The sequence below is a fragment of the Gracilinanus agilis genome, chromosome 1 (genome assembly GCF_016433145.1).
Source record: "Gracilinanus agilis isolate LMUSP501 chromosome 1, AgileGrace, whole genome shotgun sequence".
NCBI classification, from domain to species: domain Eukaryota; kingdom Metazoa; phylum Chordata; class Mammalia; order Didelphimorphia; family Didelphidae; genus Gracilinanus; species Gracilinanus agilis.
In genome coordinates, this window is record NC_058130.1 from 157,051,433 (window position 1) to 157,069,810 (window position 18,378).

Genomic DNA, 18,378 nt, shown 5'->3' on the forward strand with positions numbered 1-18,378 from the left:
TTTGTTTTTTAAGGATTTGGGGGGAGGGGAAAAAAAGCTGAAATAACAAAAAAAACTATGCATTTCTGCTTTGCTTATAGTTAATATCAAAATAGTAGTATTTTAGTGGTTTGCTTTGTTGTGTTTTATTATAATTCCAAATGATTTTAACCAAGAATTTTTTTGCATATGATTGAATTTTTAATGCTTTATTTTTTAAAGAATGAGGAATTAAAGAAGGTAAAGATTCTCCTTTTAAATAAAAAAGCAACATCTACCTTACTGATGTATTGCATAAAAGAGGCTTTAAAAATTTCTCAAGGTTTATTTCATCAGGATTTGCAAAGTTCCAGTTATCCTCTGGCTTTAAAAATCATAGTTATCTTCTAAGACATATAATCATATATGTTTGTGTGATGGCTTCTAAATCAGCTGAAAAATTACATTCTGGGCTTGCATCTAAGGCAATTTCCCTTTAATTTGTGATTATAAATATACCATGTTTAAAAAATGAGAAAGTTAACTCTAGAGATTATTTCTAAGTAACGCTGCCTTTACGACCAATTCTGTCAAAGCAGAAAGATTAATTTTACATGTATTTTTCCCATTTATATATTGGTCTTGCCTAGGAATTGATATAAACTTGTTACTGAGTTCACAACTAGGATTTTTCTTTCCTCATGATAAATTTTGAGAGAGAAGAGGACATGTTAAGGATGCTCAGTTTTTGAACTTTGAATTTTCATATATTTGCACTGAGAATATAATATTTGTACTTCCCTTTCTAACCCTCCCCCTCATCCTTCCATTTCAGAACGACTTTTTGTATTTTATTAAGTTAAAATTAGTGGCCATGTATCTGAGCTGATTATAGAGCTTATGGGAATAGGAATTATAGGTTGTGCATTTTTTGAAGTTCTTGCTTAGGACATTTGGAGTTTCAAACAGAAGATAGGAATATTGCCTGATGATAGTCAAGAATTTAATTGATTTTCCTTCTTTAACAGTACTATGAAATGTCCTACGGGTTGAATATAGAAATGCACAAGCAGGTAAGCCCTTGGTTTCCTTTAATTATAAAGTTGTTTTACTAATACATCATGCTTTTTAAAAACATTATTTTATAGTCTCTTTGTACATTTGTATGACTGGATTCTAAAAATGTTTTATGATAAGTAGAATGCTATGGTTTTTTGTTTTTCCCTTTTTTTGTTGTATATTATAATTTTAAATCAGGTAAAAATAATAAACTTGTATATATCTACCAAATGTTTACTTTTGAATAACATATTTTAAAATCAGAATCTTAAGTTTAACATACTATTGTTTTATTTTCTGGAAGATTTATGTTATATTGAGGATATAACTAAACTAGAATCTTATGTGATCAGAAAAACATTTTTTCTTAGTAAAGGTCAAAAAGTAAAGCTGTAAATTCCATAGGCTCTTGTTTGATTGTGTATGGAAAGATAAAGGGTTAGCTGCAAAGGATAAAAATGGACTCTGTGGCCCTACCAAATAAATTGCTGTAAAATCCTCAAACTGGTCCCTTGAGGCTACTTAGTTGGGTCTTATCAGGAAACTGTCAGTTACTTTCAAAATTTGTGAAAAGTTAAATGAGCCCGTTAGCAGGATATGATGAGTTTCATCTCTGTGCCTTGAAGTCTAGCAATTAGTTCAGCCAAAGAAAAGTAGTGATTAGTAGGAAAGGTGAGTGGTGTGACTCATTGAGCTGTGGGTTTTAACCTTTTTTGCTGGAGGTTAAATTAAGTGGTTTGATTTGGGATTCCTAAAGAGAAAAACAGCACTTTAAGAAAATTAAATATTGTTTGGCAGTAATAATTCATTTTAGGGAGTTTTTTAAAATTCTTTTTTGATAGTATTGCTTGATATTTCACCAACTAATAATGGAATAGGTGTGGGCCTTCATTTCTCTGTCTTGAGAGGCCATGGAAGTGGCTTACTAGGTACTGTCTTTCTTATTCATGTTAAAGATATATAATCACTACTTTCTGAATTTGGAGAAAATGATTTGCCCACATACTGTTAGTCTTTTGCTATTTCATGGGCCAGTCCTTTAGTATTATTTTTACACCTACCAGATATATTCTGTTACATTAAGACTTATGGATTAGTAAAACACAGTAAACTGATAGTATCTAAGAACACGGAAATAGTGTAAAAACTTGCAAGTATCTAGTCATTACTTAATTTTGAGGGCTGAGAAAATCAGAATTTTTAATTCCAAATATTTTATTTTATTATTTCCATGGTTTGGTTGAATACAACACTGACAGTATGTTATGGATACTGTGCATTTAGGTTAGTTAGAATATCATTTTGGCATTACTTACTGCCTTTTCTGTTTAAATTAGGAACATAAATACTGCCTGCTTATAGAGAATTCATTCAAGCTTTTGATCTTCCATTCATTCTGCTTTACTTGAACAAATTATAGCTGAGATATTGTTTGGCAATTATCATCACTGCTAAATTTTATCTTAGGTCTATATTTTACACGTTTTTTGCTATATGAAGATTAAATAGTATCTTTTAAAGATTGAACTTGGTGACTAACATCTTTCTCTATTTTTCTCCCCACCCCAAGTCTCCATAACCTTTAGGCTTTGATTTCTTCATAATTGTATAAGTACTGGACAGATACACACTCCCATGCTTTGCCAGAAGTATTGCCTTTTATGATGTCTCCTTAATTACATTTTTATACTTACACCTTTAATTGTGCTGTCTTCTTGTTCATAAGTCCTCAAATGCTGTCCCTTTTAAATTGAGAGCAAAGTGTATTTTCCCCTCTTTTTCCCCCCCTGCTTTCAAAATTCAATCACATCAAGAATCCTGAGGGCAGTTTATCACATTATGAAATACAGACAGCCCTGCAAACCACCTACTTATTATATTTTCTTTCTTTTTTCCCCTTAAGCACAGAGGCATATCTGTCTTTATTTGTTTTCCTAGGCAGACAGCCTTGGTTCCTCTTAGCTTCTTTTCCAGATGTACTCGCTGGATGCCCTTGTAATGGAAAGCAGGCAATAATGCAGTGAAGTTGCCCTGCGGCATAATTGGGCCTAGTTCTCAAGATCAGGTTAGGCTTATTCACTTATTAGATTTTCGTCTCAGAGGGTTCAAGAGTAGGAGTCCCCAGAGTCCTTGGAAGTACCCTAGTAATTGGTGGCCCTGATATTTGAAACCTTTGTGTATTTTTCGGTTAAAGCTCCTGTTCTTCTTGGCTGCTTCCAACTACACAGTATTTATTTTTAGAGAAATTTTTCATTGGAACAGAAAATGATGGCTGTGATGGAGGCATGACTCTGTGACTTAGCAAATTGATAAAAGGATAAATGTATGGAGCAGAAACAATGTGGGGGTCGATATTGTCTTCTCCCCCCACCTCCCGCAACTTGGTACTCATCATCAGTCATCCTGTGTTGATTTTGATAGAAGACTATTAAACTGAAACCTATGGGGAATTTGTCATTCTGAAATGAAAGCTAATGTAATTAGTACCAATTAAAGTACATTTAGTAAATTGGATTTAATCTTAATTAAGCCTGCATAATGTTGCCAATTTTTAACAATTATGTTTGAGAACATAATTAATTTAAATTTTGGTAACTGAGTAAATAGCATTAGATTGGTAGAATGAGTTGATTTTTTTTTTTAAAGGGGAATTGAGGGTACAAAGTAACATGACATAAAATTAAAGCATAAAATATGATTCTAATTTTTGGTCATCTCTACTAGGATCAATAGAACTGAGCAGATGAATCTAGAAGAAACAAAAGTTAGAGAGGAGTGTTCTGGGCTATAATATGAATCTATGCTTTCTTATATCATATTCTAGTCTAAAAGTGAAGATGACAAAAGGGATATATTTAAAGAACATTTTATTGAGATGTGTCCTTGTGAATTTCTGAAACATGGGAGATTATCAGAGGATAATTCTCTTAAATGGCATCTCAGCTAATTTGTTCTATGGAGAGACAGTTGGCATAGTGTGTAGTAGATGTTACTTGTGTTGCTAATTAATAACTTAATAAATACAGTGTGGCTTTTTATCTTAAAAAGGGTCAGTCATTGTTGAAGAATTGGGCTATGCTAGGATTTGGGATCATCTTAGCATCTCCTGCTCTTTTAGGTATGATGGCTATAATTAAACAAGACCCTTTAGGTTTAAATGGACATTTGTTTTTACCATAGAAGGTTTAATATTGGAATTTGACTAGCCAGTAGGCATTTCTGAATAAGAGCTAAAGGAATTTAAAAGGTGGAGGAGATGGAAATATTACATTTTGACTAAAAAAGTGTCAAATAGTCTAGCTTCTTGCTAGTCAAAAAGACCCTTGTTTCCAAATATTAGTCTTCATACATTATTTCAATAAATCTTGATTTTATAAAAGCAACAGTGTGAAAATCTAAATGAAGTGAATATATACATAAAAGTGTTTTTTAAAAAACCAAAGTAAGAAAAACTATTTCACTCCAAGCCATGTAAATTTTATTACAAGACTTGGGCAACAACCATTTGAGTGCTGTTAAAATATTAATTGAATAGAAATGAAAGGGCTCTGCCAGCTGATAGGATCTCATAATCATAGCTGCAGCAGTCGATGGTAAATGATGATAAATGGCATTAGGAACCTTTTAGCAAACTGTAATAACTACAAGGAGGGAAGCAGTATGGATTTGCATTATATCTGATACCCTCTAGTACCAAGTGGATTGCCAATACTGCTTGTTTAGCATTTTCTAAGGGCAATAGGATATTGATTTCTGACTTACAAGGAACAGCTCTATTTTCACCATTGAAAAGTATTGCAGGTTGTTAAGAAGAAATTGACTTGAAGAGGCCTGACTGCTGCCCATCATGGAGCAAATAAAGCAGAACTGCCGAAGCATGGTGGAGCAGCAAGATGGGCCCTCAGCAATTTGTTGCTATTAATTTACCGTGCTCGACAGCAAATCAATCGGCATCTACTGCATCTGCTGGAGAAAATGCTGTCCGGGGCAGATAAAAGGCCCTGCCCGGTCTAGAGAATGGACTGGATTGGCCTAAAGGAGGCTGCAGCTAATGTGTAAATAAGTGAAATCAAGGCCACTGTTGCAGAGGAAGCTGTTTTTAATTAGGTTGGGGCTTTTTAGTGAGCTATTTTAGAAGCAGCCCAGGATTTTGAGAGTAAGAAGAGATTTGTAGAGGCTAAAGAAATATACAACTGACATGACATTTCATTCAGCCTTGAGCATGCTTGATTTTTGTGTCATCATCAATTTATGTGGGGGGAAATGGTGAAGGTGGAAATCAGTTTGCTTAGTTTAAGGTTCTGTTTTGACCCTTACCTTTTTTTTTTTTCCTCAAAAGTACCTGACTTCTTGAACATGAATTATCCATTTCATTGAAGACTTTATGATTAGGAAGTATACTAGGTTTTGAGAGAGAGACAGAGATAATGAATGTATATTTGCTTTTGCATACACTTACATGATTAAATTTTTTTTTAAACAGAAGTAAGCAGAATTGAACTTTTGTTGTATAATGGCGAAAGTACACTGTAATTGAAGACATTATATTCTATTTGCAAATAACTAGGATGCTAATCGAAATGATACTGACAGAATTTGCCATCTTTTAGTAAACAGTAGGAAATTTTAATGGAAAGATGAATGGAGGGTAATTATTATTGAACTAGAAACCTCAGAATGAAGGATTGCAAGGGGAGTTGTGGAGGGAGTTGTGTGGAAAAACACCAAATAGAGGATGTATTTTTGAGCGTGTTTTCTATCAGTTTCAATGTAGAAAAAATGCAGACTGTGACTACTTTTTAGCTAGGTCAAAAAAACACCTGCTTCGTATAACATAGGAATACAACCATCCATTTGTCTGTATTGCTTACCAGTAACTTATGACATTCCACAATTTAGTGTCACCAGTAGTAGTGATACTCCTTCCCCATTTCTTAGCTCCCCCACAGTTTGCATACATTGGGATAGGGGATCCATTTTGCTTTTTCCTGTTTAACAAGTCCAGTCAGCCACACCAAGTTATGTCTTAATTTCAAAATATATTCTTTCAGCAGTTGCCAGGAAGAAGGATTGGTAGACCTAATGAGGAAGTAGAAATAGAAATTTTTCACCAGGGCAAGAGTCAGCCAACCCTTTCTTCCTCACAGGAGATGGAAACTTTTCTGGGAAGCAGAGCCAAGACATTTTCTTCTCTTGGGGGTGGCTATAACTATCAGGCACTAATGCGCTACTTAAGGTGTTTCTAGTTCTGGGATTCCCATTCTGTCCTATTCTTTGTTCTTCTTGAGGCAGCAGGGAAAGAGGTAAAGGTTTTACATACATGATTTATTGACTTTGTATATACAATGGCTTTCACCTGGTAGAGTTCTTCTATCTCCTTGCTTGTTGCAAGAGACTGGTCTTTGGGGCTGAGATCTTGGCTCCAGATCATTTATTGTTCAGAGAGCACCTTGGAGGCTTGAGACAGTTTTTGGACTTGGCCCACAAACAGCTAGACTATCCTCTTTAATATCTGGGGCTCCCTGAAACTATGGAATCTCCCTTAGTCCAGTCCTTTATGGCTCTAGGGGTTATAGGTTGGAATCAGAGTGGCTTCAACAGGTGAGTCTTGCTCAGTCTTTTATAGACGAATGTGACTCACTTTCCCAGGGAACATTTGCCTACTTAATGTGTTGCAGTTTGCTTCCTCTGAGGTAACCCATTTCTCATTTTCTTCAAGAGCTTACTATCCAAATTAGCTTTTATCTTTTCCTTGTGGCTTCTAAAAGTATGCATAAAAAAGACAAGGGTGTTTGTTAAACACCATCCTGTGGTTTTTTGAGGGGAGAAGGCAGAAGGGGGAAGATGTGTTGTTTGGTTATGTCTTTGTAGTTCAGAAAGATCCTTGAGATGCAGGAAATCACACAACTCAAACTTCTAAATGGATGCAGATGTTTTGCTTTTTGTTAAGACTTTGCAGCATTTAAGCAAAGAATTATTTCTCATTGCCTCTCAGCCTTTACCTTTTCATTTCTTTATTTGAGACTAGCATTGTTAATAGCTATCCAAAGTAGAATGTTTTTTTGGGCAGGGTTTGCTTTTTAAATTTGCTATTGCAATCTTAGTGGAGAGAGTTCTACTGACATTGGTTTTGTTCATTTCTTTTCCTTTTTAGAAAAGAACTCTTATGTCCTGCTAACAACTGGAGTAGTCAATTCAATATTAATTTGTTAAAAAAAAAAGCCAGTTGAGGGATGGTGATAGTTGCAAATATATAGTCTATTTGGCTTTTAAAAAGACTTTCTCTACCTCCTTTGAAGTGATTAGACAGTCTATATTTATTTCTTTTAGACAATGCATTGAATAGCACTTAGGAACATTGTGAAAGGTCCAGAATTATTAGAAAGCCTTTCCTTTTCCTCTCTAGTCTGTCCTCCTTTGCAAAATCACTCAATAGTCAACCTTAAATTGATTTAACTATTACTGTCCCTTAAATCTAAGCTCTTATAAGATGTCATGTATGTACTATATGTTGATAGTGGTTTTGGATATTTAAGCTGGCAAAAATAGGTTTATTTTTGCGTTTTAAGCAGAGACTTTAAATTTATTTAAATTGTTTTCTTTAGGCTGTTACTTTTGAACATGTCTTAATTCAGAGTGAGGGGCCTTGAGAATAACATTGGTTCATTTGATATAAAAATATTTTTAGTTTAAAAGTGAACGTTGAGGTAGTTTTGATTCTGCTATAGTAGCAGTTGTTCAGTTGCCTGCTGATATTTCCAATGTAGAAAACTTGATCAGAGTACACCAACTTTTATTTATTAACAAAACTCTAATAGTTTACACAGTCCTTTCCCCAAGCACCTGGTGAAGGTAGGCAATATGAATATTGTTAATTTACAGATAATAAAATGGAGGCTCAGCCAACTAGTGGCTTGCCTTAGTACCTTTATAGAGCTACCACTCACATTTGGGTTCTTTTGATACCAGGGTTTTTTACTATATCATCTTGTCATCTATATACAATACACTTAGGTTCAGTCTTTTTTATTTTTTTCTTACTGCAACTAGACCAGTGTTTTTATTAGGGATGACTTGGGTCTTTTGATGTTGGGCCAAAACATTGTTTTCATACCCGCCAAGCAAAGAGACTACTGCTAAGTTATATATGACACGATATCAGAGCTATGTATGTGAGCTTGCCTAGCTGGAGGCTTAAGAGTCACTGAGATCACAAAGTGCTTTCAGGCTCATTGGTCACTGATGTAGACACTGTCATTTTTAAGTTATTTACCCCCTTGATCTAGAATTGTCCAGCTGAAAGAGCTTTGGAGACACAGGCCTTTGAATTCAAATTCTGCCTCTGTGCCTTATTATTAAGGTTAACTCTAAGTCTGTGATCTTTTAGGATAGCTTTTTCTTTCTAAACTCTACAATTTGTTTTGATTCATGGGAATATATATTTAGAGTGGCAAGGACTTTCAAAACCACGTACATATGTGTATATATATAAAATATATGTATGCAGTTTCTTCATTTTATAATTGAGGAAACTGAGGCATAAAGTATATAAGTGACTTAAAGAAGGTCATATAGGTGACAATCAGGGGTAAAATCTGGCTTTATACCCAGGTCCTCTGACTCCAAATTAACTCTCTTTCTATTACATGGTTCTCTTGTATTGATCCTTTTCCCTCTGTCCACGTCCTAATCTTGGAGCTATATCTGCTTGGGCCTGGAAGAATGTCTTTTATAGTAACAGACAAGGGAACTTAAAAGATTTTTCTTACTGTTTTTTTCTCTCTAAATGGCCATCTTTTCCATCCTACCACATGAAAGGGGCATGGGAAAAAAAGGCAAATAAGAATTATTTTTCTAGTTTGAAGAACTTGAAAAATGCAAAGTAATATAAGTATCCTAGTCATAATTATGAAAATAATGAATGGCAGTGCTATGGGAGCACCTTTCTTTACCTAGAGCTTAAGGTGTTTTATGTGTCATCCATCATTTCAGTGTTCTTACCTAGCAGGTAGCAAGGCTTTTATTCATGTATTTAAATAGCTTCTGTCAGTGGAGAAACCAAGAGAGTTTGCCAAACGTGCCGTTCCACTACTCTTTCTTAATGATGACACTCAGACTTAAGGGGCTTTAAATGTCTTGTCAGGGGTCACAATAAGAGGATCAGAATGCAGATGGGGACATCAGGCCTGGCCCAGTGCGGGAGAGGCGGCGGCTAGGATTTGTTGCTTCGTTTCTTGCATGAGGGTAGATGAGGGGCAGCGAGGGGCAGTGAGGGGCAGCGAGGGGCAGTGAGGGGCAGCGTGCTTATTCAGTTGGCAGGGCCAGGTGCTCAAATTCCACCTCCAGCCAAAGCTGATGGGCCCTTTACAGTCCTCCTTAAGCCTCTGCCCGCCACCCCCATCCCACCCAGGGGAATCGGGGATCAACAGATCAGGATGCAACAAGGCCAAGATCTGTTTTCATTTGTGGCAAAGAACTTAATAAAACACTTTGATATTTGCATTCAGTTAGTGTCAAACAAGAATGTGGGTAGTTTAGCATTGAGAAGGGGGACAAAAGCCCAGTCTGAAAGGCAAACATGGGCTAACACTGCTGGGTAGAGAGAGGGAATTTGTGGAAAAATAACTCAAGGCCGTGAAGTGTTCACATTCTTGTACCCTTTGGGGAATATATTGACATAATAGAAGATAGTGCAGATTATAGTATATTAATTTCATTATTCTGAATGTTTGAGCCTGCCTTTTGTGTTTTCATTGTTTTAACTACTAATCACTAACACTTTTCTTGATAGAATATTCTTTCTCTTTCTCTCTTTCTTTTAAAATACTTAACCTTCTATCTTAGAATTAATATTGTGTATTAGTTACAAGGCAGAAAGACTAGTAAGCGCTAGGCAATGGGAGTTGAGTAACTTACCCGAGTCACACAGCTAGGACTATCTGAGGCCTGATTTGAACCCAGGACCTCCCTTCTCTAGGCCTTGCACTCCATTCACTGAGCCACATAACTGCCCTTAAACTAACCTTTAATTCTGTCTTTAATTAGGATGTGTCTGAAGAATTATTTGTCTAGGAATACCCAGGTCTATATGCAGTTTGAGTGGAATCTGGGAAATGATGAGTCTTAATCATATTAGGGCATTTGTAATGCTTTGATTCTATTCCTTTCTCCCAACCTAATCCAAATACCAGCAAGTTTCTGGTTCTTTTCCCTCATCTTGGTTGAAGGTCCTTCCATTTTCTTAATTTCTGCCAGTTGGTTCATGTTCATAGTTAAAGGTTATTCAGTAGCTGAAAATCAGACTTAATGTTGCCTTTTTAGAAGTTTGTTTGATTCTTAGACCACCAAGGGATGTTGGTCAGCATCAGAGAATTATTCAATAATAATGATAAATCAATGTAGAACCACAGCAGTCATTATCTGGTACTACTTAGTCTTCTAAACCTTATGAATTTTATTATTAACTCTAGAGGTTTCTGATTGTAATAGATTTGTTTTAATTATCTAATTTTAAAAGCTGAGAAATTTTTGCATTTTGTCATCAGAAAATTTACTTTTGTGATTAGTTGATAAAGAATGTATCTTTTAGTATAATCCAATGATCTTCCCTAGAGATGTGGTTTTGTTTAGTTTGTGTAATAATAAGTTTCTAGGATTCTTCTTTTATAAGAGAAAATTTGCTGCATGTTAGCTTCTTTAGCAAAGGTTATTGTTTGATCCCAGAAGTGGAGTGAATCAGGAAGATAGATTTCATGCTAAAAGTATTCCATGGTTTCTTAAATCTCTTGAGCAGTTTTTATTTAGAAAGTGTGTAGATCCTTTGACTTAATTTTATTAAGTTACTGGCTGGGAACAGAATAAGAAACAATTGGATGAAATGCTTAGTTTTGATTGCATGCTTCTTGATTCCCTTCAATATTGCTAATTCCATATGACAACTTCCTCTACCTAAAAAAACCACATTAAAAATTGGTGCTTCTTTAGAAAGAGGTTCAGATTTAGTTCAGTTATTTAGGCAGGTTAAAGGTAATCTTCAGTCCTGCCCCCCCCCCCCCCAAATCTCAACAGTTAATGAAAGTTTTATTCACTGCCATCTCTTCTCTAATCATGCTCATTCCTTCTTTTGCTTTCTTTGTCATGAGGGCTAAGACAATGCAAGTGAATGAATGATTACTGTATTTCTTTTTTTTATTTTTATTTTTTTATTTTTAAACCCTTAACTTCTGTGTATTGACTTATAGGTGGAAGAGTGGTAAGGGTAGGCAATGAGGGTCAAGTGACTTGCCCAGGGTCACACAGCTGGGAAGTGTCTGAGGCCAGATTTGAACCTAGGACCTCCCATCTCTAGGCCTGGCTCTCAATCCACTAAGCTACCCAGCTGCCCCCTACTGTATTTCTTAAATGATTTCCTTTTAAAAACCAAAATTGAAAAGCAGTGTTTTTTATTTTTGAGGTGCTGCCTGATCTGATTTCTTAGATATCTTTAGTACATGTTTCTACGTGTCTATGGCAAGGGTAGTCTACGTTTCTTCTATTCCTTTATTTTCCATCATGAAAATTTTTGGAAGTGTGTTTGTGATGATACTATTTTATTTTAAATATTAGCCATAAGTATTAGAGATTAGATTGAGAAGATTCTTTTCCATGGAGGTCTTACCTGGATTGGTGGATTGCTGGGGCCAGATTTTTTTAACTTAATGTTTGTGAATTAATTCCTGAGGTCTGTGAATTAAAAAAAAATATTTTTATAATTATTTCAGTATAATTGATTTCCTTTTAAATTCCATAGCCTTCACCAAATTGCCAAAGGAGTCCATTATATAAAAAGGGTTAAGAACCTTTGGCCTAGGTTTTCACTCTGCTAGGCATCTCTATAGTGGAATTTGTGGTACCTCTTTACCAGCATCTTAGCACATAGGATTATTGTTTTTACAAATGGAAACATCAGCATTCATCTTGATAATCAGTTTAATTCCTTGTTTGGTTTTAACAGTGTTTTCTTACATGCTTTTCATGGAAACAACTACTGAAACAGAGTATGCATTAATAGACCTAGGGGTTCAGACCTGGATTCTGTTCTCAGCTTTTGTAACTGATTCTGGAACGCTGGCCTCTATAATTACATGGTCCATTAACTTGTTAAACTGACGTAATGGAGACTATGTTGTTGTTCATTTAATCAGGGCTTTGTAGATACAGAGACGAAAATGAAATAGTCTTTGCTTTCAAGGAGCTTATATTCTATTGGAGAGACATACAAATACAAAGAAAGTAAAAGATAAGACAATTTCTGCGAGGAGCCACTGGAAACTGATAAAGAGGAATCAATAAAAGCTTCATGTAGAGTTGGCCCTTGACAGCATTTCAGACATGAGAGTATTTAATCTGAGCACAGGTACAGAAATGGGAGATAGAAGTTTATGAGTGAGGAATTCAGAGATAAAATGTCATGTCTGAGGAATAGCAAAAAGGCGAACTTACTTGGACCTCAGAGTTCATAAAGGTGGATAACATCTAATGCGACTTTAAAGGTAGATTGGAGCATGGTGGAAAGGTCTTTAAGTGCCAAACAGATCAGATATTGATCATAAATATGTTAGGGATCCACAGGAGTTTTTTGAGAAAGCAGAGTGACATAGTCAGACCTGTGCATTAGTAATTAAGTTCTGTTTAGCCAATTTACTTATTCTCTGGGATCACTGAAATGGAAAGGTAAATGGTAGGTAGAAGTATACATTAGTATTCTATCAATAGGGATATAAAAGGCAATATTGTGGCTTTATGATGGGCATAGGATTTGGGCTCATGTATCTTGGACAGTTCAAGTGTTAACATAATTGGTGCTACCCTGGGTGGCTTTTCTATAGATGGTTTGTCGAAAGGGGTGAACAAAAATTGAACCCAGTAACATGCAGGGCGAGTACTCATGCTCAGGAAATTGTGGACCTATTAAAGGTTAGTTTATATATTATATCAATTTTAGTAAGCTCAAACTAACCACATAATGATAAACTCAACAAATCCCTTTAAAAATATGAATGGTCTTGCCCTGTGTCGTCATTATTAAAATTACCTGTGGTACAGTTTGTTGAAAATTTTATGTATTTGCTTCATGGTCTGAAGGTATCTCTAGGGTTGTCAAAGGCTATTTCAATGTTTCAGCCAACCAACTTGAAAGGCTTAGGAATTTATCAACTTAAAAGAAATTAATTATAACTATATTTTAACAATTGTTTTCCTTTGTAATTCTATGAATTTTATTTTGTACATTTAAAGACATTATTCTGAGAATAATTCCAAAGGGCTCCCTGAGTCACTCCACATTTAGAGCTGTCCCTTGAATTGATCTTGGAAGGAAGCTTGGGATTCTAAGGGGTAAAGCGGACAAGGGAGCACATTTCAGGTGTGAGAGTGTGTGGTAGCTACCATGTGCCAGGCACGGTGCTAAGGTTGGAGATACAGAACAGGGTAAAAGACAGCCCCAGGAGGACTCACAGTTAGAAAAATTTAAGAACCCTTGATTCTTGGTTATGGGCCTGGTGGTCAGCAACCAGATTTTTGTTGAGTCCTTGATTTTCCAGCAACTCCAAAATGTGGTTTTTATCTTGGACTTCAGGTTGTGTGGGCACCAGTGGACTCAGCCCTCTTGGTGTTTGGCTTCCTCAGTTCCAGCTCCAAACTCTGCCACCGTGTCAAAGAAGGGGTTTGTTTGACAGCTGGATTTTTTTCCTCTGAAAAAAATAAGGAATTGACTGACTGACCTCAAGGACGTAGACATTGCAGAGTATGGTTTATTATATCTACTGTGAGCCTTGGTTTACCTCAGAAAAAATATTGATGTTCCATAAAGTGGCCAGTAGCACAGAGTACTCTGTGGAGCCTGGGTATTTGGGGTGGGTGGTGGAGTGCCTTGTACGGAGTGCTGGCCAGCTTGGCCTGCTACAGGCTCCCCCACCTCTGGGCTTGGAGCATGTTCCCAGTAGTCAACATTTGTCAGCTGTAGGAGGAAGATAGAAGCTCAGTTCTGACAACGGCTGCTCACTTCTTGCCACTCAGTGTGGCTGTCCCTGAAGGCAGTGTCAAGGACCCAGGTTAACCAGGTACAAGCAGAATGGAAAAATACCTTTCATGTGAGCTGAGGGAGGTCAGCTTAACTCCACAGAAGAAGGGCTGTGTTGGAATAGTAGGATATTATAGGAAATTATTTATGTAAATTTATATCATAGAATCATAGATTGAGAGCTGAAAGGCCTCAGGGACTATGAGGCCAATTTCATTTACAATTGAGGAATCTTAATCTCAGGGTTTAGGTGACTTGCCTAGGGTCACCTACTAAGTATGTAAGGCAAGATTTGAACCCATTTTTTCCTGACTCGAGGCCAGTGCTTTATCTAGTGTTCTGTGATGCCTTTCTAAGCTGGACTAGAAAGTCTCAAAGTTCTGTATTTTATTTTGGCTTGAATACATGTTTTTCCTTTCGTTTTGGGGCAGAAGGGGAAGGCATGATACAGATGCTTTGTTCTAATTGTTTTTTTATATTCTAGACAGCATGGTTGAAGGATGGTGGTAAAGATATAGAGATAAGGGAGGATTGTAAATCATCTTGCAAAAGAAATATCTTGGTTTTAAAAAGGTAAATTTTATTTTCCCATCATTTAAAGGCTAATCCATTTAAGAGGCAATAGGTACAAGACTTGACTCCTAAAAGCTAATAGCCAACCTACTTTCCATTTCATTCATTAAATGTTTATTTAGTGTTTATTAAGTGCAGGACACTGAACTAGTTACTGTGAGGGACAAAAAGATGTTCCAGGGCATCGTCCCTGGACCCTCTCAGGCAGTCCAAAGTCAAATGAATCTTTAGAGATAATATAGTCTGTCTCATTCTGCATCTGAAATGAAGTGATTGTACACTATAATACAAGCCATTTTCTGATGAAAGATGGAAGGATTCACTTCTCACTGGGGGGATCAGTGAAGAGGTGCCATTTAAGCTCTGCCTTTGAAAGAAAGGTAGACTTTAAACAGATTTCCATAGGAATTAGAGGTTGTGGAGGACATTCCAGGTTGAGAATGTTGTTAAAAAAACACAATGTGGAAGGAGCAATGCATTTCAGGAAATAACATTCAGATTGGTAGTATTGCAGAATTTCTGTAGGGGATATAGGGAAGTAAAAAGTTGGAAAGGTAATTCAGGACTAGGTTGTGGAGCGCTTTGAATTAGGGGCAAGACAGAGTTTGGCTCTTTTGTGTGTTCAATGAGGAGTCATTTCATGTGTTTAAGCAAGAGAGTTGTTGTATTCAAAATAGCATTTTTTTAAAAGGAAGATTAAACTTGTGGCGGTATGCAAAATTAATTTGATGATAGGGTCTGTAGCCTGGGAGACCAGTTAGGAGCTACTGTGATAATTAGGTTAAGTCTACACTACCCATCTTTAGATTTAATCACCAAAGGTGAGAACATCTTTAATTCTGGAGGTCCATAACCCACTTGTGCTAGAGTGGGTGACAAATCAAACTCAACTGACTGCCCCCTAGGCAGTCCTATGAGAAGCATCTATTGTGACTGGACATGCAAACTAGGGAAGGCACAGGAAGTGACCCCATAGGTGACCCCTTTAAAAAGAGGGAGTTGAGTGAGTGAGAGGTCTTTGGTTGAAGAGGGCGCCTTGTTACGGACCTCTTCTGGTTCATGGAGGAGTGTTGGAATGCTGAGACTGCTTTAAATATCTTCTTTGAATTCCACGTGGTAAGTTTAAAGACTGACTGAATCTTCCTGAACTTCTCTTAAGGAACTTCTTTAATATAGACTCTGTGAATGCAGCTTTGCTCCATTCACCTCTGGGCCTCTGGCCCTCTAACTCTTGGCCGAGGGTTAAGATTTACCTGGATTAATTAGAGGATCGTAGTAAATTACCTACTGGGGTAGATTCTTATTTCCTCTCTCTCTTCTTAATTGTAAATAAACTTCCATAAAAGTCAATTTTGACTTGAGATTATTCTTAATTGAGGATTGATAATTGTTCAATCCTCTGGCAACCATCTTTTAATATACTGAACCCAAAAAACCCTTTCCCCCCCCTTACACTACTGCAATAATCTAGTTATTATATTATGAAAACCTGAACTGTCACAATAAGTAGGAATGGAAGGAAAGGGATGGATTCTAGAAATGTGAGGAAAGAATGAATAGTACTTGGCAACCAGTTGGGTGTGAGGAATGAAGAATCCAAAATGGAGATTTTTCAGCCTGGATGAGTGGGTTGTACCATTGATAAAGGGAACTTGGGAGGGAGAGCTATTTTAGGGGTAATGATAGTAAATATGATTTTAGAATGTTTTTTGAAGTGCCAGAAGGACATTAATTTAAAAAGGCATTTAATTCACCAAACTTTTATTAATAGTGGTCTGATTTTCATATATCTGTTTGTCCAGGTCTATCCATCCTTTATACTTCTAGCAGAATAATCTTCCAAATGCACAGGTCTGACCATGCCACTGCCTTGCTCAAAAACCTTAATTTGATTCTAGGATAAAATATAAACTTCTATAAGACCATTTATGAACTGTCTCCAATTTTTTTAGCTTTTTTTTTTAAATTGGGAATTACTCCAATTCACATAATACTTTCTACCCAAATTGTAGTACCACTAGTTGACACCCAACATTCCATTTCTCATCTCGCCATAAACCATTACTCATGTCTGGAGTTCACTTCTTATCTCCACTTGTCTACATTGATTTCTTCTTTACAGATTTTGCTTTGGTGCCACCTGCTCATGAAGCCTTTCTGGTTCCCCCTATTGAATGCTGCTATCTTCCTCAAGATTTCCTAGAGCACTTTCCTCTTATACCCATTGATTATAATTTTCTGTGTCATATTGCTTGAGTAGAATACAAGCTCTTGGAGAATATGATTTATTCCGTAAATTCTACATTTATAGTTTTAAGACTGAATTACAGTGCTTTTGCTATTTTTAGGAACCTTATAAAAGTTTTTTTGTTGTTGTTTTAATTCACTTGCCTATGGTGTGCAATGTGAGCAGTTAGAAATACAGAATTGAAACTCTTGCATTTCTGGATCTAGCCATGTTTTTTTCCTTCCTTCCTATCTTTCTAACCATTACCTTTTTTCTTAGATTATCAAGACAGAAGAGTGATAAAGGCTAGGCAATTGGGATAAAGTGACTTGCTCACTCAAGAAGGTCTGAAGCTGAATTTGAACCTAGGACCTCCTGTCTCCAGGCCTGGCTCTCTATCCACTGAGCCACCTAGATGCCCCTGAACTGGCCATATTTTCAAAAACATTTTTGTTGTAGTGCATCCCATGTGGTTAGTGTGAGTGAGACTAGAGTTCTGATTGGTTTAGCTATGACAGATGTGCTCAGGAGTGCCCAATGACAGAGAACCCTCATTGCCTTCTGAGACCAACCAGCTCTACTCCCACTTTGAAATGGGCCAGCATTTTCTTCCTTAAGAAGATGAAAATACATCTTAGTCTTGCTGGCTGCAGGGGGCTGGAATTAATGAGGCAACTCCTTGTAAATGATCTTATCGGTTTTAAGTCCAGCACAGTGAAACCTTCCTGTTAGTAGTAGCTGTTGGCCATGAATAACTTGGCTTTCCTTATCTATCTGTCTTTGTTCCCAAACGTAGTGCACGTGATTATATATATGTTGGGAAACAGCCTAGTTAGTTTGAGTGGGCCGTTTGGATCTAATCTTATCAATTAGATTATATCTGGGTGGTGTGAATTTTTCTCTTCAGATTTAATTTTATGTTGACCTAGATGATCTTCTTATCTACTGGGTCCCTTCACAATGCCTTCTGAAATCAGGAACAGAGAAAGCTCCTCTTCCCTTTATTTTGCTTTTGTTCTTAAGAAGGAAGCTTGGTATAATCAGTCTGCAGGATACCTTGTGCAACATTTATGAATGTTATCACCTGAGAGATTTGGCAGGTAGGAGCATGGGGCTCAGAGGGAGGCCAGAAGTCAGTCTTTTATTGGTCATGTTCTTTGGCTTCTTGTACAAGGTATCTTTAGAATTTATGATAAGGGCAAAATAGCAATCCGTGAAAAAGCAGTAATAAAGAACAAAATCCCTCATGACAGTATATTTAATAAATGGTCATCTAGACCTTTGCATGGTTATAATTAGTTACCAACTTTTCATAAAATTGTAAAATAGTTGCAGAATTCCAACATGTAATAAACTTCATAAAATCAAGACGTGTTTGAAGAATATATTTGTTTGTAAATTCCCCCTACCTTCTCCATACACTAGTTTTAAATCTTTGCTGCAATCTTTGATGCTTCCTAGCTTCCTAGTAAGAGCAGTAGTGATAGTAAAAAAAAAAAGT

General features: G+C 36.4%; 1 protein-coding gene across 1 annotated transcript in view; it reads left to right on the forward strand.

The window, feature by feature from the left end:
- Positions 1–18,378, forward strand: part of TLE4 (TLE family member 4, transcriptional corepressor) — a 167,577-nt gene that overhangs the window by 2,537 nt on the left and 146,662 nt on the right. The window contains exon 4 of the mRNA XM_044658360.1: positions 987–1,031. Coding sequence (XP_044514295.1) covers positions 987–1,031 — 45 coding nt within the window. The remainder of the gene's footprint in view (positions 1–986; positions 1,032–18,378) is intronic.